The following is a 13,140-nucleotide window of genomic DNA, read 5'->3' on the forward strand; positions in this document are numbered from 1 at the left end:
GGTGTAATTTATATCCTCAATGTATTTGTTCAATCACACACAAGATGTTGGTTGAACTGTAACATCATTCTGTAAACACAAAATGTTTCTATTGATAATTCAAAATCTAAATATCATAAATCACTATGATTAGATAGAACCTGGGAATTATTGTATCCAGATGATTGTTGCCAAATAAATATATTTCAAACATTCAGATCTTGAATGTCTGTTCTTTTTCATCAGCTGTTGTACTCTTATCATTGATGGGCTTTAAAATCTCTCATTTTAATAAGATATGAATATAGATTGTATTTACAATTTTAATATTAATGGTACATCACACTCGTTCATCTGTTGGATATGATTACCTCACTAGCAACCCTGTATGAGAACATGACTTTACCATAGCCACATAGGTATGACTAGACTAAATATTTATTTAATACACAGTTTGTATTAGATAGATACTCGTAAAATTTTGAAAAGCTCAACCAGTGAACTCATACTAAAGCCATATAAAATATCATTCACCCAATAAACCTCCATTACCATGTAGAATGTATTGTAGATCAGTTTGATCCAAATATTCCAATCGTTAGCCAAAATGAAACCAAAAATAAGAAACTGTAGTTTGATATGAAAAAACCCACTGTAGTTGATATGAAAAAACCCACTCAAAAGATAGTGACAAGGACTACTCCCAGCAGATCTTAGAGTTAGTAACTTCAAGGTCATCAAGCCTAAACTTCATGGCTAATTTTAAATTTAAAAAAAAAAATCATTAATTAGCTCCTGAAGTGTAGGGATGCTTTTTATAAATGTGAATTTAATTGTGGCTTTGTTCACTATAATATCCTAAAGTTTATTACTAAATGATAATTTTTCATCAAGTAAAACATGTAGATATATAGGAATTTTGATTTTGATGTAATATCGATATGATGATATAACATAGATGCAGAGTATTAGCCTACAATGTGGTAGCTGTCACTGGAAGTTCAAGGCCCAACTGAGCTAGTTATATTTTAAGACTAATGTTATCCCTGGCCACCTTTCTGTTCAATTCTGCTTTAAAAACACATTCTTGCCTAGTAATTGTTAGATATATCTAGCTGGGCCGGTATACACATTAAATGAACAAGGAATGCAGATGTTTTCAAGCTCCAGATAAGCAAAGTTGCACTAGATAAGAATCAATTATTATATGAATCAATTAGTTTGGTCTCCTTAAATAAATATTGCAACTTAATTATTATTTAGATAGATTTTTTTAGAAGCTTTTGCTTCATTTTGGCCACAAATGTTTTAATTTTGTTTGTGACAGACATTTCAAATAGTGATTTCTAAATAGAACTTCTTTGCTGTTGTGCTTGTTATAATTGACATTTTGATTTTTTTATACTTTTTAAAAATCCAGTATTTTTTCTTTAAAAATGTTTAGCAAAAACATATACTGCTGCTGCTGAGTTACCAAATTCTTACAAATGTAGTAATTGTATATAACTTTATTATGTAGTTATTATTGGTGTAATCAATTACTGTGTATCAAAATTTAGAAGAATTATGCAGTTATTAAATACAAACCCTACATCGGCAAAACCATAACCATTCCTACCGAATACAAGTAGTTTATCTGATGAGGAAGAAGGTAGAAGTAACTCTCCCAGTTTTTTTTTATAGTTGCAAAGCTTTGTAGGTATGTTTGGAATCAGTAATAATTAATGTCTGAAAGTATGATGACATTATCCACAACAAATAACAAATATCATTGAATAGTTGTATATAATTCACTTTTGTGAATAGATTGAAAGTGTCTCGTGTGAGAGGGACTAAACTTCATCTGCATTTCACTGGACTTCGTTTGCTGATTTGCAACAGTATTCAGATTTGTAAAAGCATTTCACTCTTCATTTTCTCTGTAAATCTGACAAAAACATGTTATTAACATATATTCTGACAAAACAGAATATTAACACATTGTTCTGTTTAATTCATTTATCAAATTTATTATCAGTTGAATTTATTATTAGTTTTTTGGCCTTGAAGCTCATTGTCTTTTTTAGAACAGGTTGGTTAACGGAAATTAAATTTTGGGCTTTTATATGTATATAAAATTCATTTAACCTTAATGATTTTGTCAGACAAAATGAATTTTTGTCATTTGATCTCGCTAATAACTTAATAAATATCTAATGTGATTTATTTTGTAAAGTGTAACAACTGTTTAACTGCTGTTAAATGTGTAGAAACTATGTCAATAGTTGATGATGCTATACGTTTAACTGTTTCAAATAACTGATATATAAAAAAAAGTTTTACCTTATAATTATCTTTTATTCATATAAACTGTACTATAGCAAATTCCTTATAGCACCTTATTTTAGTTGTATATTTCTTTTATTTATTTTTATTTTTGCAGTGGGCTTTTGTATACTTGTAGACAGAATATTTTTATAATATAAATAAAAATTAAAATAAAACTATTTGTATAATTTTTTTTATTGTAGTTAATTTATTTTTTATTGCATGATAAGTAACTTATGAAAAAATAATATATTTATTATATCTTTTGCTTTCTACTAACTATGCTTAATGCACAGTAATTAATTACAACCATATATATATATATATATATATATATATATATAACATTATGTATTGTACAGTTTAATTAATTGACTATTTTAATACTTTTTTTTTTAATTAATAGATTATTGTACTTTACTGTTTCATTACGGTTTTTTACTGATTTTAATTTCTAAATCAATTATATAAAAATATACTCGATAAAGAATGATTCTGTTGTTAATGTTCTTTGAATCAGTAATCTTATGCAGCTACTTATAGATTATAATAAACACTTGTTGAGCTAAGTGCAAGGTAAGCTGAGCTTATTCAACAGTTGAATTAAAATTATTAAAACTATCAAAACTACGATAAGCCATATTGTAAGGAATATTGTGTGTTGTCATGGGCATTTTTCTCTAATTTTTTTTTTATACAATAAAAAGAAATTAGTCCCTAGTTAGACTGATATTTTTAAAAATAAATTCGTCAATTATTGTAATTCATCATAATAATTATCTCAAAAATTATTTAGGTTTTGCATATTTTGAGAAACAGATATAAATGAATGTGATATTAAATTAAAATAAGTTTTTATGATTGAGTGATTATTTTAATTTTGAAGTTATGAAGTTATGATCGATTTATACATTCCAAGATCATGCCTCATAAATAAAAAAAAGTGTTTTAGCTAAAGTCAACAATCTATACATTTTCTGCATGTATGTGACTTAACCAATGATTTAAACACAAACATGTGTTTTTGTTATTATTTTTCTTGTATCTATCCTTATTAATTTTTTTGTTGAACGAAGGCTGTTTTTTTTCAACCTCCAATCAAGCATTTAAGTAAACAAGAGGTAGGTAAGGGAGCCAAGTCTGTGTGTTGTGCGATTGCGCCGCTCCCCGATTACACCTCTGCCATTGCCGGCTGCATTGCATCAGTCTGAGCCGAGTTATGGGCAATTGAATGTGGCTGCTGTTATCGATGCTCCTGCCAAGCATGAGTTTCGAAGTGTGATATGTTTTCTGCAAGCAGATGTAATGTGCTAAAATCCATCGCAGAATGAGCCTTGTGTATGATGAAAAGTTTATGAGTGATGGTAGGGTACAGGAATGGTGTATGGTGAATGGGAAATTTAAAGAAGGCCAAATGGATGTCCATGATGAAGGTGAGCAAGGATGCAAATCTGTCACTACTATACGCCTGATTGAACGTGTTGATGATTTTGCCCATGTCAAATGGAGGTTTACAATAAGTGAACTTTCTGCAGAAATTTCAAGATGTTCTCTGTACGCAGTTGTGACTGAAGACCTAGGATACTGGAATCTGTGTGCATGTTGGGTCCCAAAAATGTTGACTGACAATCACAAAACACAGTGAATGGCATCACCCTTAATCTTAAAACACAAGAATGAGGGGGAAGGGTTTTTGAAGTCTATTGTTACTAGTGATGAGACTTGGATCCAGAATGAAAAACCAGAGAACAGTCTAAGGAATGGATGCACACTTCTTCTCCAATTAAGCCGAAAAAGTTAAAACAGACACTGAGCAACAGGAAAGCACAATGGCTACAGTTTTTTGGGACCATAAAGGTTTTCTATTGGTCGACTTATGGAGCAGAGGACAACAATAACAAAGGAAGTTTATCATGAATCTTTTACTCATTGTCTCTGCAGAGTGATCCAGAATAAACAAAGAGGCATGCTCTTGTCTGGCATTGTTTTGATCCATGAGAGTGCACAACCAGATTGTGTCAACATGCCGCAACACCTTCTAAACAATTCATGTGGGAAGTTTTTGACCAGCCACTGTATAGTCCAGACCTAGCATCTAGCGATTTTCATCTCTTTTGAGAATTGAAGGCATGGTTGGGTGGACAACATGTCACACCAACGAAGAACTTCAGGAGGCTGTCAACTCCTGCCTTACTTCACCAGCAGCAGACGTTTTTGAAGAGGGCATCAAAAAGCTCGTGTCACTATATGACAAATGCCTCAATCGTTTGGCGATTATGTAGAAAAATAAGTTAGATACTACTCAAATTTTAGTAATAAAATCATTTTGTTTTGTCAGTGTATCTTTTTATAGCCCATCGAAGTTTGAAAAAAAACAGTCCTCCTATATTTCTAGAAATTTACCTGTCAAATTGGAGGATATTTCATCATTTTTAATTAAAATTATACACCTCTTCAGTTATTTTAAAAAACAATACTGAAGCACTTCAGTTAAATGTGGTCTGTTAATAACTTTGATTTACTTTATACCTGGCAAATTCAAAATGATATTAGGACTGATATGACTTTATTCGTAAATGTAATGCAGTATATCAGTTTATATTTATTAAATATTTAATGAGCTGTCAGCTCACTTTAACAAACATTAAGTTAATGAAAACAATTTGCTGTTTGCTGAGAATAAGTCAGTCATTTGCCCAGAAAAAAACTGTTATTTTTTATCAGTATTAAATGTGCTGTAAGCTAACGCCTGAAATTGAACTGTTTCATTAACAATTAAATCATATTCATGAAAATATTGTTATATAAAATTGCAGAATAAAAGGGTCATAAAACTATCAAATTTTGTGATAAAATGACATACAGTATTCACTGGCATCATCCTGCAGCCTGCAGCTCATGCATTGAAAAAAATATTAAAATGAAAATGTTGCTTTTTTAAACACAAAAACCAAGTAGTTCAGCAATGTAATGGAAAAACTAGTCGTGAATATTAACAGATTAATAATTCAACTCTTCTTTCCCAACAGTATGTATAAACCTGTTGCCTTTTTCAACGAACTGCTCGTTTTCATTTGGCAAAAGCAACAGAAATACTCACCTCTAGTTGTTATTCTAAGAAATAATCAAAATTTGGTTGGATAAAAATAAGAGATTACGTAAAATAATTGTACATTACACTGAGTTGGACACAACATTAAAGCAAAATTATGCATAATTGCTGGGTTTTTTCATTTTGTTCCATGATTACAGTTTTAATGATATAAATATTAACATTAACATATTTTAATGTGTTTGTTATTATTATTATTTTTTTATTTTTTTTTAATCAAGTAACTTCTGATTATGGAGCTTAGAATTTTCGCTCAGTTTTCAGACTACCTTTAATCATAATAAAGAAAAACAGAATCTCTGGCTGCAAAGAATATCTAATCCAAGCAAAGGTATACTCATTGGACTGATAAATAATAATTTAAGTAATAAAAGTTTTACTGTGTATTCTCAACACTTAATGTAACAGCCCTTTTTAATCTAATGACATATAATATATGTCAATAATGTAAGTCAAGTCAATTGGCTTAATTGCCATTTTTTCTCCTTTATTTTTATTTGAATACGCCCACCTACTTTTCATAATTGTGTTTAATTATATAAAAGAGTTTTTCTTCATTATAATTTTAATTAAATTACAAAATTGATCTGTTGTCATCATGATGTTTAAGTATAATTAATAATCAACCTATTGTTACTTGAAAAAGTAATTTTCAATACAGTTTTTATTTTAAATAGTTTAACTAGAAAAAAAATTCATAATATCAAAATTTAATGAACTTTATGCTTACATTATCAGTTTGTACCTGAAATTATGAAATTTTGTTGTTGTATGGTTAATCATTTAAATATAAAGAAATATCTGTTCTATATTGATCAAGATAGGAATTATTCATTTTATTAGAAGGAAGAAAATCAGTAATAAAGAATTTCTTGTATAGTCTGTTAAATAAAATACTCTGTGTAATTTGTGTTCTGTAGCTGTTCTTAAGGATGTCACCAGTTCTCCACTGGAAATGCTTAAAACCCCTGAAAAAGATTCAGTTAGACTTGGATTATATCCAAATCTTGATTATAAAGGACTGTATAATGCTTTGACTCAGATGGTTGATGTGGCTCCTTTACTGCAGTATGGACTTCATGGTAGGTTGTAGTTTTTATTATTTAAAAATTAAACAATTATAATTTTTAATAAATTATTTTAACAGTTAATGATTTTTTTCAATGTAGATGACTTTTATAAATAATAATTTGGTCTTAACTGATTATTATATATTTAGCTTTAACCAACCAACCAAAACTAATAAAAATGCTGTTAAAACTGAATATAACTGTAATGTCCAATATTAAGTAGATTAGTTTGGTTTAAGATTTTATATTTTGTGTTGACTGGTATATTGGGATTTTAATTGATTTTGACTAATAATAACTGTTTTTAACTAGTTAAAATCAGATATAATTATTATGTATATTAAATTATGATATTTAATCATAATTTTTTTTTTGTGGTAATATATATTTAATTTTATATTGTTACCGTAATTTTATTTCAAATTAACATTTTTTTATTAACTGCAATCCTGAATATTTAAAACTTCCCTAATATTTAAGTTTGTTTCCTATATTGGAAATGAATTGTACTGCTATTTCTCTTTGCTTGTTAGTGCATAATTTTATATATATATATATTTTTTCATATTAATATTTAAACTGTTTTAATGCACATTTCTTGAAATAAGTCATTAATATCTTTTCCTTTTTCCAGCTTTTGGGCAAGCACTCCTTCAGTGTTTAGGATGTTTAATGCCATTTCTCGATGCAGAACTTCTTGATACATTACCATATTTAACTGCTTCATCAATGGCAGTACTTCCAAGTACATTACATCAAGAAATTGTGAACTCACTATGTTTTTATATTCTTCCATTTACTGTTAGTAAGTAATGTTACATTGTATATATAAAAATGTATGTCATCTTGGAACTGGGATAAGATCTTGGTACTTATCCATACACGTATATGTATATATTATTTTTATATATATTCCAACATTTATTTTATTTTTTTTTTATTTTTGACGGATGAATTAATTTGTTATTTGTCTGTTAGTTATAAAGAGAAACTAATTTTTTTTTACAGTTTTTTTAAATTTCTAGTAGCTTGCCTTATGATTACTAGATGTTTACTTGGTCTCATTTTGTCTTCTTCCCTTGTAATAAGGGTTGGTTGTGTACTGAAGTTAATCACCGCAAATTCTTTAATCATTAATGTACTACTGCAGTACTAGATAAGAATGTCCCAAGCTCACAAATTGTTTTTGGTTTGTTAGGGGACTGCTGCCTGAGGGTGACTGTGGTGTTATCCTGTAGGTGGAGTTGTTTGTACTGTCTCACAGTTACTCTGTTTTTACATCTTCCTTACTTGCTAGCTATTCTTTTTTCTTGTACTCAATTTCCTTCTCCCTCAGTCTGAGTTGTGATGGACTGAAAGCCCATTAGTAGAATGTGGGGGTTGTGAGGCCAGTATAAGTATGTGATGTGGTGAGAATAGTCTGTGAACATTTGCAGAGGCTTTTTTGTTTTCTTTTTTATAGCTGTATATAATAAGCCTTAAAATACAACTTCAGTTAATTATTTGTGAGTCATCAGCAGTACTGATTACTCATATAGGCAATGCAGTGCGTGTCAAATTATTCAGTTAAGTCATTAGTCATCTAATGTATCACATAAATTGTGCCCATCATGTCAAAGTTTTCAATTGTTATGTCATTTCTACAGGCAAAGTACTGAATTTTTATGCATATTGTGTAGATTAGATATGAAAATCTTACTCTGGAATGTGGACATCAAAGTTGAAGTTTAAGTAAATTTCTTTTCCAAAATTTGATGTAAAACTAATATTAAATAAAAGAGAATTTCCCATGGTCTTGTTTTTGAATTTGCCTATTAAGTTTAGTTCTACAGTAAAAACGTAAAAATATGTTAAGATTGAGTAAACTTTTTCATAAAATAAACCTCCATTCAGGCATTGCAAATGAGAAATTGTTTGAATGGCTATTTTCTCAATCAAAACTTAAATATCAGATCAGACTTAAACCCAGACTAATGACATATGCTAATCAGAGAATCAGTACTCATTTATTCCTTCCCATAATCAGCTGAAATTGACCAAAACAATAAATAAATAATAGACATAATGATTTTTAGTAATTCAGGATTTGTTTGCAGAATGTAGAAATTAAAAATTTTACTTAAATATTATGCAAGGGATTTTTGCAATTACAATAGTCAGTAAAAAATATATTGACTAGTTTGACAAATATATTGAACTTTAAAAATTGTATTTTATTAAATGTCAGAGTGATGAAAGCATTAAAAAGAGAAAATGAGATGGTTCATTCAGTGGTTCTAAAACATTTTACCCTCACAACTTTCTTAAAAAATAAGAAATATAAGATAAACATATTACAACCACCCTTCTAAAATTTAACATTTTAGTAATTTCATGAACTGCTAGTCAAAACTGCTTTGCTAAGTATAGAAGTTTAGACAAGTTATAAGAAATTTGTATAAACTTCTACAAATCGTCATTTTGTATTATAAGTTTAGAAGTTTTTTTATTTACTTTGGAAACAACATGTTTGTATATGTTAATATGAAGTGTAAATACATGTGCAATTTATACTTTTAAAATTGCTGCTTTCCCGACAAGTAATGTCTACTGCAAAAAAGATGTCTTCAAACCTGAACAAGTGTTGTAAATGATGTCATAGTCTGATTGAAGACAGATTAGTTTTAATTATGAAAACAAAGTGAGCTTTCCATACCTGGTGAATCATTAGATAAAATTAAGAGATTTTACAGTGACAGTTAGGTAAAAATTGGATTTATCTCGTTGGATGAAAGCTGTAATGTGTGTTTCACTTTGTCTTGTAAAATTAATTTGACACTTGGAAAACAAACATCCATTTCTAAAAAGTACATTCTTGTAAGTTTTTGAAAGAAAGTTACATACATCAAAAGATCACCTTTTAATTTATAAGTCATACTGATAGCACTTGCAACACTATATTATCCACTGTTAAGAGCAGCCGAGAAGTTCAAAAACTCTATATAATTGCAGAAAACCTTAATTCTTCCTGTTATCGATATGGTCAGCATTTTAATTTAACTAGCGCAAAAGAACCAAAAGAAATTAAAATCTATTCTGCTTTCCCATGATACTATTATAACAAGGTGAATTAACGTAAGGCAGCTGATGTTTGTGATGTTCTTGAACTGGTGACACCAATTGAACTTTTTCTATTCAATTTGATGAATCAAAGGATATGTCAAATATTTCTCAATTTTCATATTTTGTCAGGTATGAATGTGGTTAGTTAGTTCAAGAAAGTATGTTATTTTTTTAATCCATACTTAATCAAGCTACAAACAAAATAGTCTTGTTTTCAGTAGCCTCTTATGAAGGCTACATATGAAGAAGTTTTAGGCAAGTTTTGGGTTGCTTGCTGATGTGTATGTGGAAATTTAGTGTGAAAATATTAATTTCTTTTGCTGTTTCATGTGTGAAAAAAGTTTATCTAAAGTAGCATTAAAAATTATACAAAAGAGTTGTCTTTTATCACTTGAAAATAATTTCCTTTTTTGTATGACTAATATGAGCCACACATAGAAAAATGTTATAAATGTTAACAAAAAAAAAATAGATCGCATTCATCAGTTTCTTTATTTTTTATGGATTAAATTCCCCCCTGTGGAGATTTGTACCACCGATGTGAGAAATGTGCTAATAAAACATGATACTTTCTCACAGTGTAAGTTTTTCTGACTGAAAAAATAAGTTTTTAAATTATATTTGGATTAAAACTGATCAACTGTTCTTATTTGCAGCAAGATTTACTGACGATGAACAGGAGTCATATGCTAGTCAATCTGTTGCAGCTGTTGTAATGATGGTGTTTCAGTATTCAGAAGATATGGGTAAAATATGCTTTGTTCTTTTTTTTTTCTATTTACTGTTATAAAATTAATATTAATAGTGCTTTGGATTTAATTACTAAATTTTTAACTAAAATTATTTTTCTGATGCGTGGTTTTTTGTTTAATAAATTATTAAAACTAATTAACACCTCTTGTAGAAGAGCTGTATTTTACTGATGCAAATGTCCGTCGAGGTATTTACAATGTCGGCTTCCTGACCGAGGCTTGGCTGATGACTGTGAGATGTAATCAGTTAGAGGGTCTAAAGATGACCTCCGGTAAAGCCCCTCAGGGCTCAGAACAGAAGGGATGGTATGGCAACCGGTAACGTCACAAGGTGGGTGTCTTCCCCGTATGGGGTTGGGATATGGTAGCTCTTGTAGAATTTATACATTTTCAGTTTGATAGTTTCTATTAATATTTTTTGTAAATATATAAGAATAATTACTCAAAAGAAGGATAAAATATGATAAAAAAAGCAAATTTAATTATTATTAAAATTTATTATTAGAAGTAATAAAGGTAAATTTAACTTTTGCATATATATTTATTCTTTGCCTTTTACTTAGTTATTCTCTAATCTCTATAAAAAAAAATAAAAAAATACTTCATATCACCAAATAAGCTGCTCTCTTTTATTTCTGATGCTAAAACCATATTCTTGTGTAATTTTCAGATCAGTCATAAAAACTTAAAAAAATAGAATTACTACCACAGTTAAATTCCATATGCATGTAACTACTTTACAATGCATAAAACCATTGGAAGTTTCAAAAATCTGTTTCCACTACACTTTGATCTTAGCCAAGAGGCCGAGAAGCGATAATCTGTTTCCACTGCTGGTTCTTTGTCTTCATTTGATTAACTAAAATAATGAAAATCCAGTTACCTGTAAAAACAAGTATTGTGATAACTTTAGGGCTAAATGCCAGTTTTACATGTGCCAGCTGTTGAGTTCACAGGTTCCTAGGATTTTACACATTATTCAAAATAAAAAAAACTGATAATTAGCCCAACATGTCTTGTTATTACTTACTGAGCATATTGCCGGCAGTATATATATTTCTTTAATTAGTTTTATTATTATAGAATTTTAAAACTGCCATATAAAAACAAAGTTTTACATTGTTTAGAATATATAAATATTCACAGACAATATTCAACAGCTACACGTACTACAGCCACCAAGAACTTGCTTACCTCTCCACTTTATTTGATTATGAAGCTCATTAGAGGATAAAAATAGTATAAATTGCTTTGATTTATACAAAAGAATGAAGAAAAGATATCATGAGAAAAGGTAGTATTTTAAGAATACTAAGATCTTATTTAGATTTAATTTAAGATCAGGTAATAAATACAAAAAATATTCACCTTCAATAAAAGAATTTGTTAAAAACTTATCCTTGAAACTACAGAACTCTAAATGTTCTATTGAGAAATCTGCCTATGGATTACTTTAATCGGCCAAATGGTATTCAAGAATTAAAAGTATTGACATCTTAATTTCAGTATTAATTCTTATGTCACATCCAAATAAAACATTTTTGTATCAAAAGTAAACAAAACAAAATAGATGCAAAAATTCATTTTGGTTTTGATCAAAATGCTTTAAAATCTGTACACGAAACATACATTAGAATCATATTTTTTGGATAAATGTGAGCAAACCTAACAATTCGACCTTAAAAAGAGAAGTTTCAAATGAAAAACTCAACTATTTTTTGATGTACTTACCATCTTGGCTATTTTTGTTTTACTTCCATCAAAATGATTTTTATGATAATTTCTTTATTACCTTATTTGTAAATCCAGTGTAATTTTTTTCTTAATATCTTGATTGACAATGTTTAAATTTAGCTAGCCATGTGTAAACAGTAATTGATGGCACAGGACTACCGAGATCTGATTTTAGCATGCCTTTTATTTAAGTACAGTTTTTTTCTTTCAAAAAGTAGAACTCTATTACTGTGCAAGCTTTCTTTTACTTCACTTCCCAGAATCAAAAAGACCATCTTTAGCTAACTGTCAGACACAAACTTAGTAACAATAATATATTGAACTGATATTTAGGATTTGATTATTTCAACAGTGGAGACAGTCAGTACCTGACACAGAAAATATTATCAATACTAGCTCATCTTTGAATCATGTATCTTACTTATCTAGCTTCCTTCCTTACCAAACACTCCTTATAAAACTTCCATACGTATCAGAATTTAATTTATTACAACCTACTTCCTAAAGTAAATTATTTATTACACACTTTGTACAGAAAAATGATGTAGCTGCATAAATTCATTGGTAAATTGAATTTTAAGAAATTTTCATATAAAAATATCATGTGTAATCAGATAACATTAACTAGCTGGTCAGAATTTGGATTTTGAAAGACTAGTTTCATTTTTATTTGTTATTCATAAGTAAAATCTCCATAAAAGATTAATTGTTTTGTGGAAATTGATAGAATACAGCAAGTTAGGAAATATTTTTGTGATTTCTTTTAATTCAGGTGAAAAAAAATTAAATTATTCTATGATGTACAAAATTGTATCCATGCAGCTATCTAATAGACTATTTGTAGCTTATCTCATTTCTAAAAATATTTATTGTACAAAATTTAACAATTATTATTATTGTTAGACTAATTATTCAATTTAGTTGACCTATAGAATTTTTAAAAGTCTTCATTCATAGATGTGATGTAATATAAGATAATGTTAACAAGTTAACTATAGGTTGAAATTGAAATACTAGAAACCTTGTTTTATTCCCATGTCAAATCTTGTAGAAGTTTCCATTCCTCCCTAAAACTACTGAAATG

The 13,140-nt window shown here is 28.7% G+C and overlaps 1 protein-coding gene across 1 annotated transcript in view; it reads left to right on the forward strand.

Moving 5' to 3' along the window:
* unc79 (UNC-79 domain-containing protein) overlaps nt 1-13,140 on the forward strand; it is a 183,383-nt gene that overhangs the window by 15,781 nt on the left and 154,462 nt on the right. The window contains exons 3-5 of the mRNA XM_075372061.1: nt 6,319-6,480; nt 7,103-7,273; nt 10,227-10,316. Coding sequence (XP_075228176.1) covers nt 6,319-6,480; nt 7,103-7,273; nt 10,227-10,316 — 423 coding nt within the window. The remainder of the gene's footprint in view (nt 1-6,318; nt 6,481-7,102; nt 7,274-10,226; nt 10,317-13,140) is intronic.

This window comes from Lycorma delicatula, chromosome 7 (genome assembly GCF_047948215.1).
Source record: "Lycorma delicatula isolate Av1 chromosome 7, ASM4794821v1, whole genome shotgun sequence".
Lineage (NCBI taxonomy): Eukaryota > Metazoa > Arthropoda > Insecta > Hemiptera > Fulgoridae > Lycorma > Lycorma delicatula.